Source organism: Hypanus sabinus, chromosome 9 (genome assembly GCF_030144855.1).
Source record: "Hypanus sabinus isolate sHypSab1 chromosome 9, sHypSab1.hap1, whole genome shotgun sequence".
Classification (NCBI taxonomy): domain Eukaryota; kingdom Metazoa; phylum Chordata; class Chondrichthyes; order Myliobatiformes; family Dasyatidae; genus Hypanus; species Hypanus sabinus.
Window position 1 is genome coordinate 89,714,698 of NC_082714.1, and position 13,375 is coordinate 89,728,072.

Consider the following 13,375-nt stretch of genomic DNA (forward strand, 5'->3'; position numbering starts at 1 on the left):
TCAATCAGGCTCGTAAGGCATGACCTGCCCTTGACAAAGCCGTGCTGACTTCTCCTAATCCAGACAACATATGCCTCTCCAAGTGTTCATACATCCTGCCTCTCAGGATCTTTTCTATCAACTTACCAACCACTGAAGTAAGCCTCACTGGTCTATAATTTCAGACCAGAGGGCACCGCCTCAGAATAGAGGGGCGTCCATTTCAAACAGAGGTGAGGAGGAATTTCTTTAGCCGGAGGGTGGTGAGTCTGTGGGATTCATTGTCACAGACGGCTGTGGAGGCTGAGTCACTGGGTGTATTTAATGCAGAGGTTGATAGGTTCTTGATTAGTCAGGGCATCAAAGGTTACGGGGAGAAGGCAGGAGAATGGGGTTGAGAGGAATCATAAGTCTTTTGGTATGCTGGCCTTTATAAGTCAGAGCATTGAGTGTAGGAGTCGGGATTTAATGTTAAAATTGTACAAGGTGTTGGTAAGGCCAAATTTGGAGTATTGTGTACAGTTCTGGTCACTGAATTATAGGAAAGATGTCAACAAAATAGAGAGAGTACAGAGAAGATTTACTAGAATGTTACCTGGGTTTCAGCACCTAAGTTACAGGAAAAAGTTGAACAAGTTAGGCCCTTATTCTTTGGAGCGTAGAAGGTTGGGGGGGACTTGATAGAGGTATTTAAAATTATGAGGGGGATAGATAGAGTTGACGTAGATAGGCTTTTTCCATTGAGAGTAGGGGAGATTCAAACAAGAGGACATGAGTTGAGAGTTAGGGAGCAAAAGTTTAAGGGTAACACGAGGGGGAATTTCTTTACTCAGAGAGTGGTAGCTGTGTGGAATGAGCTTCCAGTAGAAGTGGTATTGTCTTTTAAAGTAAAATTGGATAGGTATATGGACAGGAAAGGAATGGAGGGTTATAGGCTGAGTGCAGGTTGGTGGGACTAGGTGAGAGTAAGCGTTCGGCACTGACTAGAAGGGCCGAGATAGCCTGTTTTGGTGCTGTAATTGTTCTATGGTTAAGTCAGCCATGATGGAATACAGAACAGACTCAATGGGCCGAGTGGCCTAATTATGCTCTTGGTCTTTTGGGCTTATTACCACTTGATGTATACGGTGAAATTTGTTGTTAATTGACAGCAGTACTGTGCAATTCACAAAAATTATGATAAATTATAACGAGAATGCATGAAATAAATAAATAACGCAAAAAGAAAGTAAAATAGTGAGGTGGGTTCATATTCCATTCAGAAATCTGATGGTGGCGGGCAGGGAAGAGGCTGTTCCCTAACACTTCCCATCCCAGCCACGCCACTCACTGTCTCGCGATCACCACACCCCTGCAAAGTCTTCCCCACCCCTTCCTGGACGCCATCCGTTCCCCACATCTCCAGCCCCTCTCCTGCTCACTCGGAATAAACCTGCCCCCACCCCTGACTCCGTACCACTGCTGACTCCTCACTGAAGCTTGCCCTACCCCCCCCCCCCACCCAGTGCCTCGGCCACTGACCGTCAGAGTCCTTCTGGTTGGGGTTGGCGATAAGACGGCAGTTGTCAGCCCCCGACGGTCCGTAGTCGGGGATTCCGTCGTTGTCATCGTCCGCGTCGCACTCGTCACCCAGGCCGTCGTTGTCCGAGTCCAGCTGGGAGCTGTTGGGAGTCTCCGGACAGTTGTCCTTGGAGTCCTGGTGCCCGTCACCGTCGCTGTGAGGCGAAACGGAGAGTCAGCAGAGGCCGCGCCCAGGCGCCGGGGTGGCAGAGGAAGGGGCCGGGCTGGGCGGACTGTCACGCAGTGGAGTCCGGGCCCCAAAACCCACCCCAGGCAACCGGCCTGAAAGGATTGTTAATCTCTACTGATACAGTACGGTAACAGGCCCAAAAACTTCACTCCACCCAATTACAGCCACGAAGCCAATTAACCCGTACGTCTTCAGACTGTGGGAGGAAACCGGGGGGGTGGGGGGGGGGGGAGCCAAGCGGACAAGGGGAGAATGTACAAACTCCTTAGAGGTGAGACTGGGTCACTGGTACTGTGTTACCGTCACGCTAACCCCTATGGTACCACATCACCCCTAATAATTTTACCTCCCACGCTGATGTACTGCGACGCAGAGCCCGTGCTACCCCCTATACAATCATGGCACAGTGGCATGGGGCTAGCGTGACACTTTACAACACCAACAACCGCAATCAGAGTTCAGTTCCCTCTGCTGCCTTGTAAACACATCTCCTCCACTTGCACTGGCACCTGTGCCACCCTCTGAGTGAAGAAGCTCCCCCCCCTCCCCAGGTCCCTCTTAACCATTTCACCTTTCACCCTAAACCCATGACCTCTAGTCCTAGTCTCATCCAAAAATCCTGCTTGTCCCTTGAACAGGAGGTCCCACAGAAAGTTCTGGGAACAGCCCAGTCCATCACCGGTGGAGCCCTCCCCACCACTGGGTATGTCGACAAGAAACGTTGTCGCAGGAAAGCATCCAGGACCCCCACCACCCAGGACATGCTCTCTTCTCACTGCTGCCATCAGGAGCCTCAGGACCCACACTACCAGGTTCAGGAACAGTTACAACCCCTCAATCATCAGGCTCCTGAACCAGAGGGAATCACTTCACTCATCCCCAACACTGAGCTGTTCCCACAACCCGTGGACTCACTTTCAAGGACTCTTCATCTCATTTTCTTGATAGTTATTGCTAATTTATTTATTTATTATTTCTTTCCTTAAGTATTTGCACAGGTTGTTGTCTTTAGCGCACTGGTTGTCCATCCTGTTGGTGCAGTCTTTTATTGATTCTATTATAGCTATTGGATTTATTGAGTATGTCCGCAAGAAAATGAATCTCAGGGTTGTATATAGAGACGTAAATGTGCTTGAATAATAAATCTACTTTGAACTTTGAATTTGTTGTGTAGCTCTATCCAATCTCCTCTCAATATTGTTCGTTCCAGAGAACAACGTCCTAACCTATTCAACCTCTCCCTTTAACACACATCCTCAAGTCCTGGTAACATCCGTGCAAATTTTCTCTGTACACTTTCAATCCTAGTTACAGGAACGATGTAAACTACAGACGATACTCCAACGTCAGGCCTCACCAATGTTTTATACAACGTCAAAATACAACTTCCCTTATTCCTCATGGAGACACAAGTCCCTGGAGATGCTGGACTCTGGAGGCTCTCAAAACCCTCAATTTATCTTCCTCTTCTTAAGATACCCTCAATGCTCTGCCTTTGTCCTGAGGATCATGTGCACCTCAATATTACATGGCCACCCTCTAAGTGTGTAACAGGGCCCCTCGCTGTTTAAGCTTATTGACATCTTTTCTGGATCTTTCCAGAAAGTTCAGCAGTACATCGAGGAGGTAGGGGAGGAAAAGAGGACACAGAATAGAGCGTTACAGTTAGAGAGAAGATGCAGTGCCTGCAGAGACTAAGAGCAACTCATGGTTGCCGATGACCTCACTCATGGCCACGGTAGCATAGCGGTTACCGCCATGCTATTACAACTTGGGGTGTCAGAGATCGGAATTCAACCTGTTAGAAGTTTGTACATTCTCCCTGTGACCACGTGGGTTTCCTCTGGATGCTCCGGTTTCCTCGCACATTCCAAAGACGTACGGGTCAGTAGGTTAATCGGTCATTGTAAACAGTCCTGTGATTAGGCCAGGGTTAAATCGGTGGGTTGCTGGGTGTCACTGCTCGAGGGGCTGAGAGGGCCTGTTCCACACTGTATCTCTAATAAAAATACCTTTGGGATGTGTATGGGAAAAACTCGAACTCGCGCCTGTGACGCTGCTGCAGGTAAATTTTCCGTCGCATCTGTGCATGCGAGGGTGGTTAGCGCAGCATTTGACAGCACCGGCAAGCAGCCCTCAGGGTTGGATTCCTGTCACCGTCCGGAAGCAGTTTGTACGTTCCCCCCGTGACACTCGGAGTTGTGGGCACGCTTTGTTGGTGGCGACCCCCCAGAGCCGCAGACTGTCTGTCCGCGAGACAAAGCAAGCTAACTTGTGCGCGAGTCACTGAGCTCCACCCGGGGGAGTCCCGCTCGGTCACAGGGCATCAGGAGCCAAGGTCAGGATCATGGAACACAGAATGGCACAGAACAGGCCAATCGGCCCACAACGCTGTTTTTACCTCCCGCATAGCCCCTCCAGCTTTCTTTCCAACGTGTGCCTGTCCGAAAGGGTCAGACCAGGTCACTGGAGTTGAGAGGCAGTTACTAGAGGGTCTCGTGGGGAGGGGCATTAAAGAGCTCCTCCATTACAGAGAGGAGCCTTTGGGTGGGGGTCACCGGGCCCCCGTGACTGATGGCTGAGAACTATCAGAGGGTATTTACTCGTCCATGAACTCCTTGGCTGTAGGGAAGGGGCCGCCAGCAGGTGCATCAGACGGGCCTCGCCTCGAGACAAACCGGCATAAACCTGCCCACGTCTCCACCCTGGGACCTCTGGGGAGTGGGAAATGTACCCATGCTCACAGCGAGGAGTTTACCGTGACCCACCTACCTGTCCTGATTATTGTCACACGCGTCACCAACAAGGTCGTCGTCTGCGTCCGTCTAGAGCAAACACAGGCAGGTTAGCACAGGCAGCACCCATCCTGTTAAAATCACAGACAGAAATAGGCCATCCGCCCACGGTATCCAAACTGCCCTCTGTACCATCATCTGGGCCACGGCCATCTTCTCACAGCTCCCACTGGACAGAAACTACAAGAGCTAGGAGTCCTGTTGCACCAGCTCCAAGGACAGCCCGTCTGAAGGAGGACTTGGGCAGATTGGGAGAATGGGCAAAGAAGTGGCAGATGGAAAGTAGTGCAGGGCAGTGTAAAGGCGTGGACTAAATGGGGAGAAAATTCAAAAATCACAGATGCAACGGGATTCGGGGGTTCTCATACAAGATTCCCTGGAATTCATGTAGGACGGCAAATGCAATGTTAGCATTCATTTTGAGAGGACTAGAATACAAAAAGTGAGGACGTAATGTTGAGGCTTTATAAGGCACTGGTCAGACCCCACTTGGAGTACTGAGAGCAGTTTTGTGTCCCATATCTAAGAAAAGATGTACCAGCACAGGAGTGAGTCAGAGGAGGCTCGCGAGAATGATCCCAGCAAAGAAAGGGATAACAGGTTAGGGCATTTGATGGTTCCGTGATCGTATTTGCTGGAGTTTAGAAGAATGGGAGGGGAATCTCATTCACTGATATTAAATGGAACCTGGGGCAATCTCACTGAAACCTATTGAGAGGCCTAGATGGAGTGGATGTGGAGAGGATGTTTCCTATAGCGGATGAGTAGAGCAGGGGGGCACAGTCTCAGGATAGAGGGATTTCCACTCAGAATGGGGATTTTCTTCAGCCAGAGGGTGAAGAATTCATTGCCACAGATGGCTGTGGAGGTCAAGTCATTGGGTATATTTAAGGTGGTGGTTGATAGGTTCTTGATTAATCAGGGCATCAAGTTATGGGAGGAAGACAGGAGAACAGGGCTGAGAGGGATAATAAATCAGCCATGATGGAATGGTGGAGCAGACTTGATGGGCTGAATGGCCTCATTCTGCTCCTGTGTCTCATGGTCTTCCCTCCAACCACTCCAGTCCTTTGATTAACCGGCAGAACCCTCACCTCCATAGCTCAGCAACTCAAGAGCCACTTTAGTCAATACACACAAAATGGTGCAGAAACCCTGCAGGTCCAGCAACATCTCGTTATCTGTGTACGTGTGTATGCTTGAATGGCAATAAACGTAGTTGGAAAACTCTCCCTCGTTCAACCTTTTCCCCACGGGCTCTGCTATTGCCTATGTGGTGGGGGAGGGGGAGGTGCCAATGTCCGCGTGGTGGGGGAGGGGGAGGTGCTATTGCCTACATGGTGAGGGAGGGGGAGGTGCCAATGTCCACGTGGTGGGGGAGGGGGAGGTGCTATTGCCTACGTGGTGGGGGAGGGGGAGGTGCCAATGTCCGCGTGGTGAGGGAGGGGGAGGTGCCATTGTCCGCGTGGTGGGGGAGGGGGAGGTGCCATTGTTTGCGCGGTGAGGGAGGGGGAGGTGCTATTGCCTACGTGGTGAGGGAGGGGGAGGGTTGATGTCTTCACTGCTACCTGTGTGTGGGGGGAGAGGGAGCTTTGGGGTTCTGATGCTATTCATTCTTTGGGTTTATGGATGTCGGTGAAGGGTAAGAATTTCAGGCTGCATACTGTATACGTTCACTGATATTAAATAGAACCATTGAGACGTTGAAATACACAAAGTACATCCCAGAGTGGTGGAATTACTCCAGAGCGGGACACTGCCCTCCACGTGCTCTCCGAGGTGCTCTGAGACTGTGACCAGGAGGTGGGACTCTGATCTACCTGCAGAACAGGCGGAGGTGAGCACAGAGGATCCAGCCCGGGAGTACAGGAGTGTTCTGAGGGGTGAGGCTGGAGTTGAGTGCCCCTCTCGCCTTGGGGAGAGTCGGTGTGCACTCAGGGAGGGATGAGTTCGCACCTGGGTGGGGTTACTCAGTTCAGGGCAGCTGTCACACGCGTCCCCAACTCCGTCCTCGTCCCGGTCCGTCTGCAGAGGATTCGGGACAGCACCGCAGTTGTCCAAGCTGTTGGGAATTCCTGGAAAAGTGAGGCAAGAAGTGAGGATAAGAAGGGAGTGCGTGAGACAGGTGTGCACGGATGAGACGGGGGTGTCAGGGGTGGGGGTGTTCAAGGACGAGACAGGAGTGTGTGCGACAGGTGTGCACGGATGAGACGGGGGTGTCAGGGGTGGGGGTGTTCAAGGACGAGACAGGAGTGTGTGAGACGTGTGCGAGGACGAGACAGGAGTGTGGAGGACGGGTGTGCGAGGAAGAGACAGGAGTGTGTGAGACGGGTGTGCAAGGACGAGACGGGAGTGTGGAGGACAGGTGTGTGAGGATGAGATAGGTGTGCGAGGACAAGACAGGAGTGTGGGGGGAGAGACGGGAGTGTGTGAGACGGGTGTGTGAGGACGAGGCAGGAGTGTGGGGGGAGAGACGGGAGTGTGTGAGACGGGTGTGTGAGGACGAGGCAGGAGTGTGGGGGGAGAGACGGGAGTGTGTGAGACGGGTGTGTGAGGACGAGGCAGGAGTGTGGGGGGAGAGACGGGAGTGTGTGAGACGGGTGTGTGAGGACGAGGCAGGAGTGTGGGGGGAGAGACGGGTATGTGAGGACGAGGCAGGAGTGCGAGGTTTGTGAGGACGAGACGGGACGAGTCAGTGAGCCGGTGGAAAACTCCACCCACCATCTCCATCGATATCATTGTCACAAGCGTCACCCTCCCCATTGCTGTCCGTGTCTCTCTGACTGTTGTTGGGAACGTTGGGACAGTTGTCACAGGCATCCCCAAAAGAATCCGTGTCGGAATTCTGCTGGTCCTTGTTGTGGACCAGTCGGCAGTTGTCCTGGGAAGACAAAAGGCTGTAGTTAATGTACGGCTCAGCCTGCGTCTCGGCCGATGGGTAACCAAACTAGAAACAGCTCCCTTGGAACCTCATCTCCAGGGCCCAGTCCTCACATTCTCACATCCACTGCAAGGTTCACCAAGCCAGACCCACAAAGCTCGACCACAAGATGATGGACGCTGCCTCAAGAGGGGAAAATCCAACATCGGAGATCTCCACCATCCTGGCCAAGACATCTTCTCAGAGCTCCCACAGAGCTAGAGCCTGAAGTCCCACACCACCAGGTCCAGGAACAGCTACTTCCCTTCAACCATTCGGTTCCTGAACCGACCGGCACAGCCCCGACATTACGTCCACTCAGTCCTAATGAGGGACTCGGTCTGAAACTCTGACCCCTCCATAGACCTGTCTCCTCTGGCATTTTGTGTTGCTGAACTGTGGAGATTCGGGGCTGTGCCGAATGGTTCAAGAACCGAATGGTTGAAGGGAAGTTGCGGTTCTTGACCCTGGTGGTGCGGGACTTCAGGCTCCTGTACGTTCTGCCCGATCGAAGCCGCAAGAAAGTGGCTTGGCCTAGTCGGCGGGGACTTCAATCAGAGATGCTGCTTTCTGAAGGTGCCATCTCCTGTAGACAGAGCATTGAACAGTACAGCATAGGAACAGGCCCTTCGGCCCACAAAGTTGGGCCCAAAAAAAATCAATAACCAAATGGCCAACTAAACTAACTTCTGCCTACACAGTGTCCGTATCCTTCCATTTCCCTCACATTCGTGTGTCTATATAAACATCCCTTAAATGTCCCGAATGTATCCGCCTCTGTCACCCCAGACTGTACATTCCCAGCACCCACCTGTGAAAAACCTGCCCCTCACGTCCCCTTTGAAATTACCCCCCTCACCTGAAATCCATGCCCTCTGGTATTAGACAATTCAACCCTTGGAAACAGATACCGTCTGTCTAGTCTCAGTCTTATAAACCTCTATCAGATCTCCCCACAGCCTCTGTCACTTAATAAATGTATTTATTGATTTGGTGAGATACAGAGTGGAGTAGCCCTTCTGGCCCCTTGAGCCACTCCACCCAGCAACACCCGATTTAACCCCAGCCTAATCACAGGGCAATTTACAATGACTGATTAACCTACCAACCCACACGTCTCTGGACTGTGGGAAGAAACCAGAGCTCCCGGAGAAATCTTCTTACAGATGATGTCAGAACTGAGCTACAAACTCTGACACCCCAAGCTGTGACAGCATTGGGGTAACTGCTACGGTCCAACTTCTCAGTATATCACACACTCTCTAACCCAGGCAACATCCTGGTAAACCTCTTCACAGCCTCTCCTGCACCGTCACATCCTTCCTACAATAGGGTGACCAGAACTGTGAGCAGCACTCCAGATACAACCTACCTCGAGTTTTATAAAGTTGCAATCTAACTTCTTGACTTTTGAACTCAGTGCTTGGACTAATAAAGACAAGTAGGCCTCAAGCCTTCCTAACCACCCTGTCAACCTGTGTGGCCACTTCGAATGATATACCCATGATGTATTGGACCGAGACATTACTCTCCACAGTTCTGTGTTGTTACATAAACACCCTGTGTTTATTGTTACACGGTGGACTCTGGTTAATTGGGCCATCAGATAATCAGAGCAGCTGCTTATTTGGGACAACTCTTAAAGAACAAAAACTAATCGAGAAAATAGCCGAGATTCCCTTCGTTTAGTTGGGGCACTATGCCACTTAACTGGGGCAGGAGACTGACGTCGAAAAGTTTCTAACGAGCACAAGTCACCTCCACTTATGTGGATGTCAGACACCCCACAATGCTGAGAGAGTACAGTTCTTAAACAGCTTCAGTTGCACGTGCTTGTGTTCAGCGATTTTCGTCATTGATAATTGGTGAGAAATAAGCAGAAAGACAATTCGCAACTCTTTTGCTAACTGCACTTTCAATCATTCAGGCTTGGTGATGCCAGAAATGGCCAGGAGTGAAAAAAAATGAAACAATTTCACTCCTTCAACAAATTAGAAACTACGAAAAATTTGAAGGTATCAACATCATTTTGAATGTTACAATGAAAATGAAGATTTGGAGGATAAAATCTTCAATAGTATTGTATGAAGGCAGTCATTGTATGACATGGTCAATCAAAAGGACACAGCAGATTAATTCCTCCATCAATAACTATTAGGAAGGAAGACACAGTTGTATAATACTGTAATAATATTGGTAGTTTTATAACTTGTTCTGTGTTTCATTTAAATTCATTACTTGTTACTCAGTTAAACAGTAGTTTGTCTTTTTTTATAACTTTTTAACAATTTCCGTGAAGCTTTGGCTAATTGGGGCAGCTGCATAACTGAGCCAAAACCCTGAGATGACCCGGTTACCTGGAATTGACTGTATATGGGGACATACACTCAGTGGCCATTTTATTGGGTACATCTGAACACCTGTTCGTTAATGCAAATATCCAATCGGCCAATCACATGGCAGCAACTCAATGCTCAGTAAATATATTTAAGAGAAGGTTGGATAGATTTTTGCATAGTAGGGGAATTGAGGGTTATGGGGGGAAAGGCAGGGAGGTGGAGATGAGTCCGTGGCCAGATCAGCCATGATCTTACTGAATGGCAGAGCAGGCTCGCCAGGCCAGATGGCCGACTCCTGCTCCTATTTCTTATGTTCATAAAAGCATGCGAACATGGTCAAGAGGTTCAGTTGTTGGTCAGACCAGACATCGGAATGGGGAAGAAATGTGATCTAAATGACGTTGACCATGGAATGATTGTTGGTGCCAGATGGGGTGGTTTGAGTATCTCAGAACCTGCTGATCTCCTGGGATTTTCACCCACAACAGTCTCCAGAGTTTACAGAGAATGATGTGAAGAACAGAAATCATCCAGTGAGCAGCAGTTTTGTGGATAAAAACACTTTCTAAATGAGAGAGGTCAGAGGTGAATGGCCAGACTGGTTCAAACTGACAGGAAAGTGACTGTAACTGAAACAACCACGCGCTACAACAGTGGTGTGCTGAAGAGCTTCTCTGAACACAGAACACGTCAAACCTCAAAGTGGATGGGCTACAGCAGCAGGTGACCATGAACATTCACTCAGTGGCCACTTTCTGATGTACAGAAGGTACCTAATGAAGTGGCCACTGTGTGTATCTGTACTTTGTTAATAACATTTTACTCTGTCTTTGTACGACTTGACGGTACGGAGTCCAAGAACACCACAGCACAGAAACAGGCCCTTCAACCCATCTAGTCTGTACTGAACCATTAATCTGCCTAGTCTCATCGACCTGCACCTGGACCACAGCCCTCCATTGTGTGTGTGTGTGTGTGTGTAAGAGAGAGAGATTGTGAGAGTGTGTGAGAGAGAGTGTGTGCACGTGTGAGTGTGTATGTGTGAGTGTGAGTGTGTGTGTGTGAGAGAGTGTGCACACATGTGAGTGTGTGTGTGTGAGAGTGTGTGTGAGTGAGTGTGTGTCTGCGTGAGTGTGTGTGTGTGAGTGTGTACACATGTGAGTGTGTACGTGTGTGAGTGAGAGTGAGTGAATGTGTGTGTCTGTGTGAGAGTGTGTATGTGAGAGAGTGTGTACACATGTGAGTGTGTACGTGTGTGTGTGTGTGTGTGAGTGAGTGTGAGTGAATGTGTGTGTCTGTGTGAGAGAGTGTGTACACATGTGAGTGTGTACGTGTGTGTGTGTGTGTGAGTGAGTGTGAGTGAATGTGTGTGTCTGTGTGAGAGAGTGTGTACACATGTGAGTGTGTATGTGTGTGTGTGTGTGTGTGAGTGAGTGTGAGTGAATGTGTGTGTCTGTGTGAGAGAGTGTGTACACATGTGAGTGTGTACGTGTGTGTGTGTGAGTGAGTGTGTGAGTGAGGTGTGAGAGTGAGTGAGTGTGAGTGTGTGTGCGCGCGTGCATGAGTGCATGCATGCGTGAGTGAGTGTGAGAGTGAGTGAATGTGTGTGTCTGTGAGAATATGTGTGTTTGAGAGTGTGTACACATGTGAGTGTGTACGTGTGTGTGAGTGTGTGAGTGAGGTGTGAGAGTGAGTGAGTGAGTGTGAGTGTGTGTGCGTGCGTGCGTGAGTGCATGCATGTGTGAGTGTGTACGTGTGTGAGTGTGGAAAGGGGCTTCTCTTGCTGCGTTCTGTGTTGTTCTGCTGAACGATGTTGACATGCTACATCGGTGCTGGAGTGTGACATTTGCGGGCTGCCCCCTCGGACTGTGTTGGTTGTTAACACAAACTACACATCTCACTGTCTGTTTCAACGCACATGTGAGCCTGAATTTGAGAAGCCTTGTTCTCTGCAATAGTCTTAAAAATAAAAAGGTGAGGGTGACCCAGTGAGATAGGGACGTGCCTGGCTTGGCTTGCAAAGTCAACTCCGGATGAGGCCTGCCGTGAGATCCAACGACCAGGAAGGAGGTACAGTAACGCCTCAGGGAGAGCGAAGGGCATGACAAGGCAGAGAAGAAGTCATGGGTCATCTACAACAAAGCAAGTCCCCAGTAATGACAACTACTCGTACTGCTGGACCCAGACTTCTGCGATCCAGAGGGTGCAAGTGTCCCAGCAAAACGGCTTTTCCACTTTAAAAACTCTCCCGCACAGGTTCCTGTCATCATCTAGATACAACAGCCAACCACCGGTAATTATCCAGAGTTGGTGATCTGCTGAGGCCCCGGTTGAGAGGGAGGTGCTGCAGGAACCTCGGCCGCTGAGCTCCCCCAGGGTCGGGGGTCGGGGGTCGGGGTGCTGACCTGCACGTTCTTGATGCTGTCGCCGTCAGCATCCTCATCGCACTGGTCTCCCACGCCGTCCTTGTCCGCATCCTCCTGGCCCGAGTTTGGTGTGTGCCGGCAGTTATCCTGGGGAGGGCAGAGAGAGACGGAGATGGAGACGCGAGAGATTGCAGGCGCCAGGCGTTGGTGTGACAAGCGACCGGCCGGAGGAACAGCGAGGTTTCGGGTGGAGAACATGCGCTCGCTGGCGCAGGAATTACAAGTCCCTACAAAGAGGATCATCGCTCTTCCACCCATCCAGGAGCGCTGCGTACGCAGGGCCCTTAGCGTCGTCAGCAACCCCTCCCGTCCACCCAACAAGCTCTGTGACCCTCAACCATCAGGGCAAAATCTGTTAAATGGGAAACAGCTTCTTTCTCCAGGCTGACACCCTGACACCAGCCCGGGCTCATCACGGATGATGCAGCAGCAACGTTACACTGTTCACTTTCTAACTTCGGCCTTAAATACACCTCATTATTTGTTAATTTACTAGTGGTAATATTACTTTGTGTGTTGCGTGTGTGAGTTGTATTACTGTGTTGTACGTCTTGGTCCAGAGGAACACTGTTTCGCTGGCTGAACTGGACAAAGGGGAGAGGGGTGAGACAGTGTGGAAGCAGTGTACACTTCAGGAAGGGGGAGTGCAGAGGGACTATTGCACTATGGGAGTCTGTGTGGCACTGTGGAAGGAGCAGTGATGAGATGGATTGGCAATGAGAGAATGCCACGGTTCGGGAGGGGCAGTGCAGTGAGGAGAGAGTGCCACGGTTCGGGAGGGGCAGTGCGGTGAGGAGGGAGTGCCATGATTTGGGAGGGGCAGTGCGGTGAGGAGGGAGTGCCACGGTTTGGGAGGGGCAGTGTGGTGAGGAGGGAGTGCCACAGTTTTGGAGGAGCAGGGCGGTGAGGAGGGAGTGCCACGGTTTGGGAGGGGCAGTGCTGTGAGGAGGGAGTGCCACGGTTTGGTAGGGGCGGTGCGGAGGGAGTGCCACGGTTTGGGAGGGGCAGTGCGGTGCAGAGGGAGTGCCACGGTTCGGGAGGGGCAGTGCGGTGCGGAGGGAGTGCCACGGTTTGGGAGGGGCAGTGGGGTGAGGAGGGAGTGCCACGGTTTGGGAGGGGCGGTGCGGAGGGAGTGCCACGGTTTGGGAGGGGCAGTGTGGTGAGGA

General features: G+C 51.0%; 1 protein-coding gene across 3 annotated transcripts in view; it reads right to left on the bottom strand.

Moving 5' to 3' along the window:
• The window catches only part of LOC132399601 (thrombospondin-3-like), a 112,132-nt gene that overhangs the window by 23,900 nt on the left and 74,857 nt on the right, over positions 1-13,375 (bottom strand). For all 3 annotated transcript variants that reach the window (XM_059980130.1, XM_059980131.1, XM_059980129.1), the window contains exons 19-23: positions 12,189-12,296; positions 7,246-7,405; positions 6,481-6,599; positions 4,502-4,554; positions 1,501-1,694 (exon numbers count right to left, since the gene is read on the bottom strand). In XM_059980130.1, the coding sequence (XP_059836113.1) occupies positions 1,501-1,694; positions 4,502-4,554; positions 6,481-6,599; positions 7,246-7,405; positions 12,189-12,296 (634 nt within the window). The remainder of the gene's footprint in view (positions 1-1,500; positions 1,695-4,501; positions 4,555-6,480; positions 6,600-7,245; positions 7,406-12,188; positions 12,297-13,375) is intronic.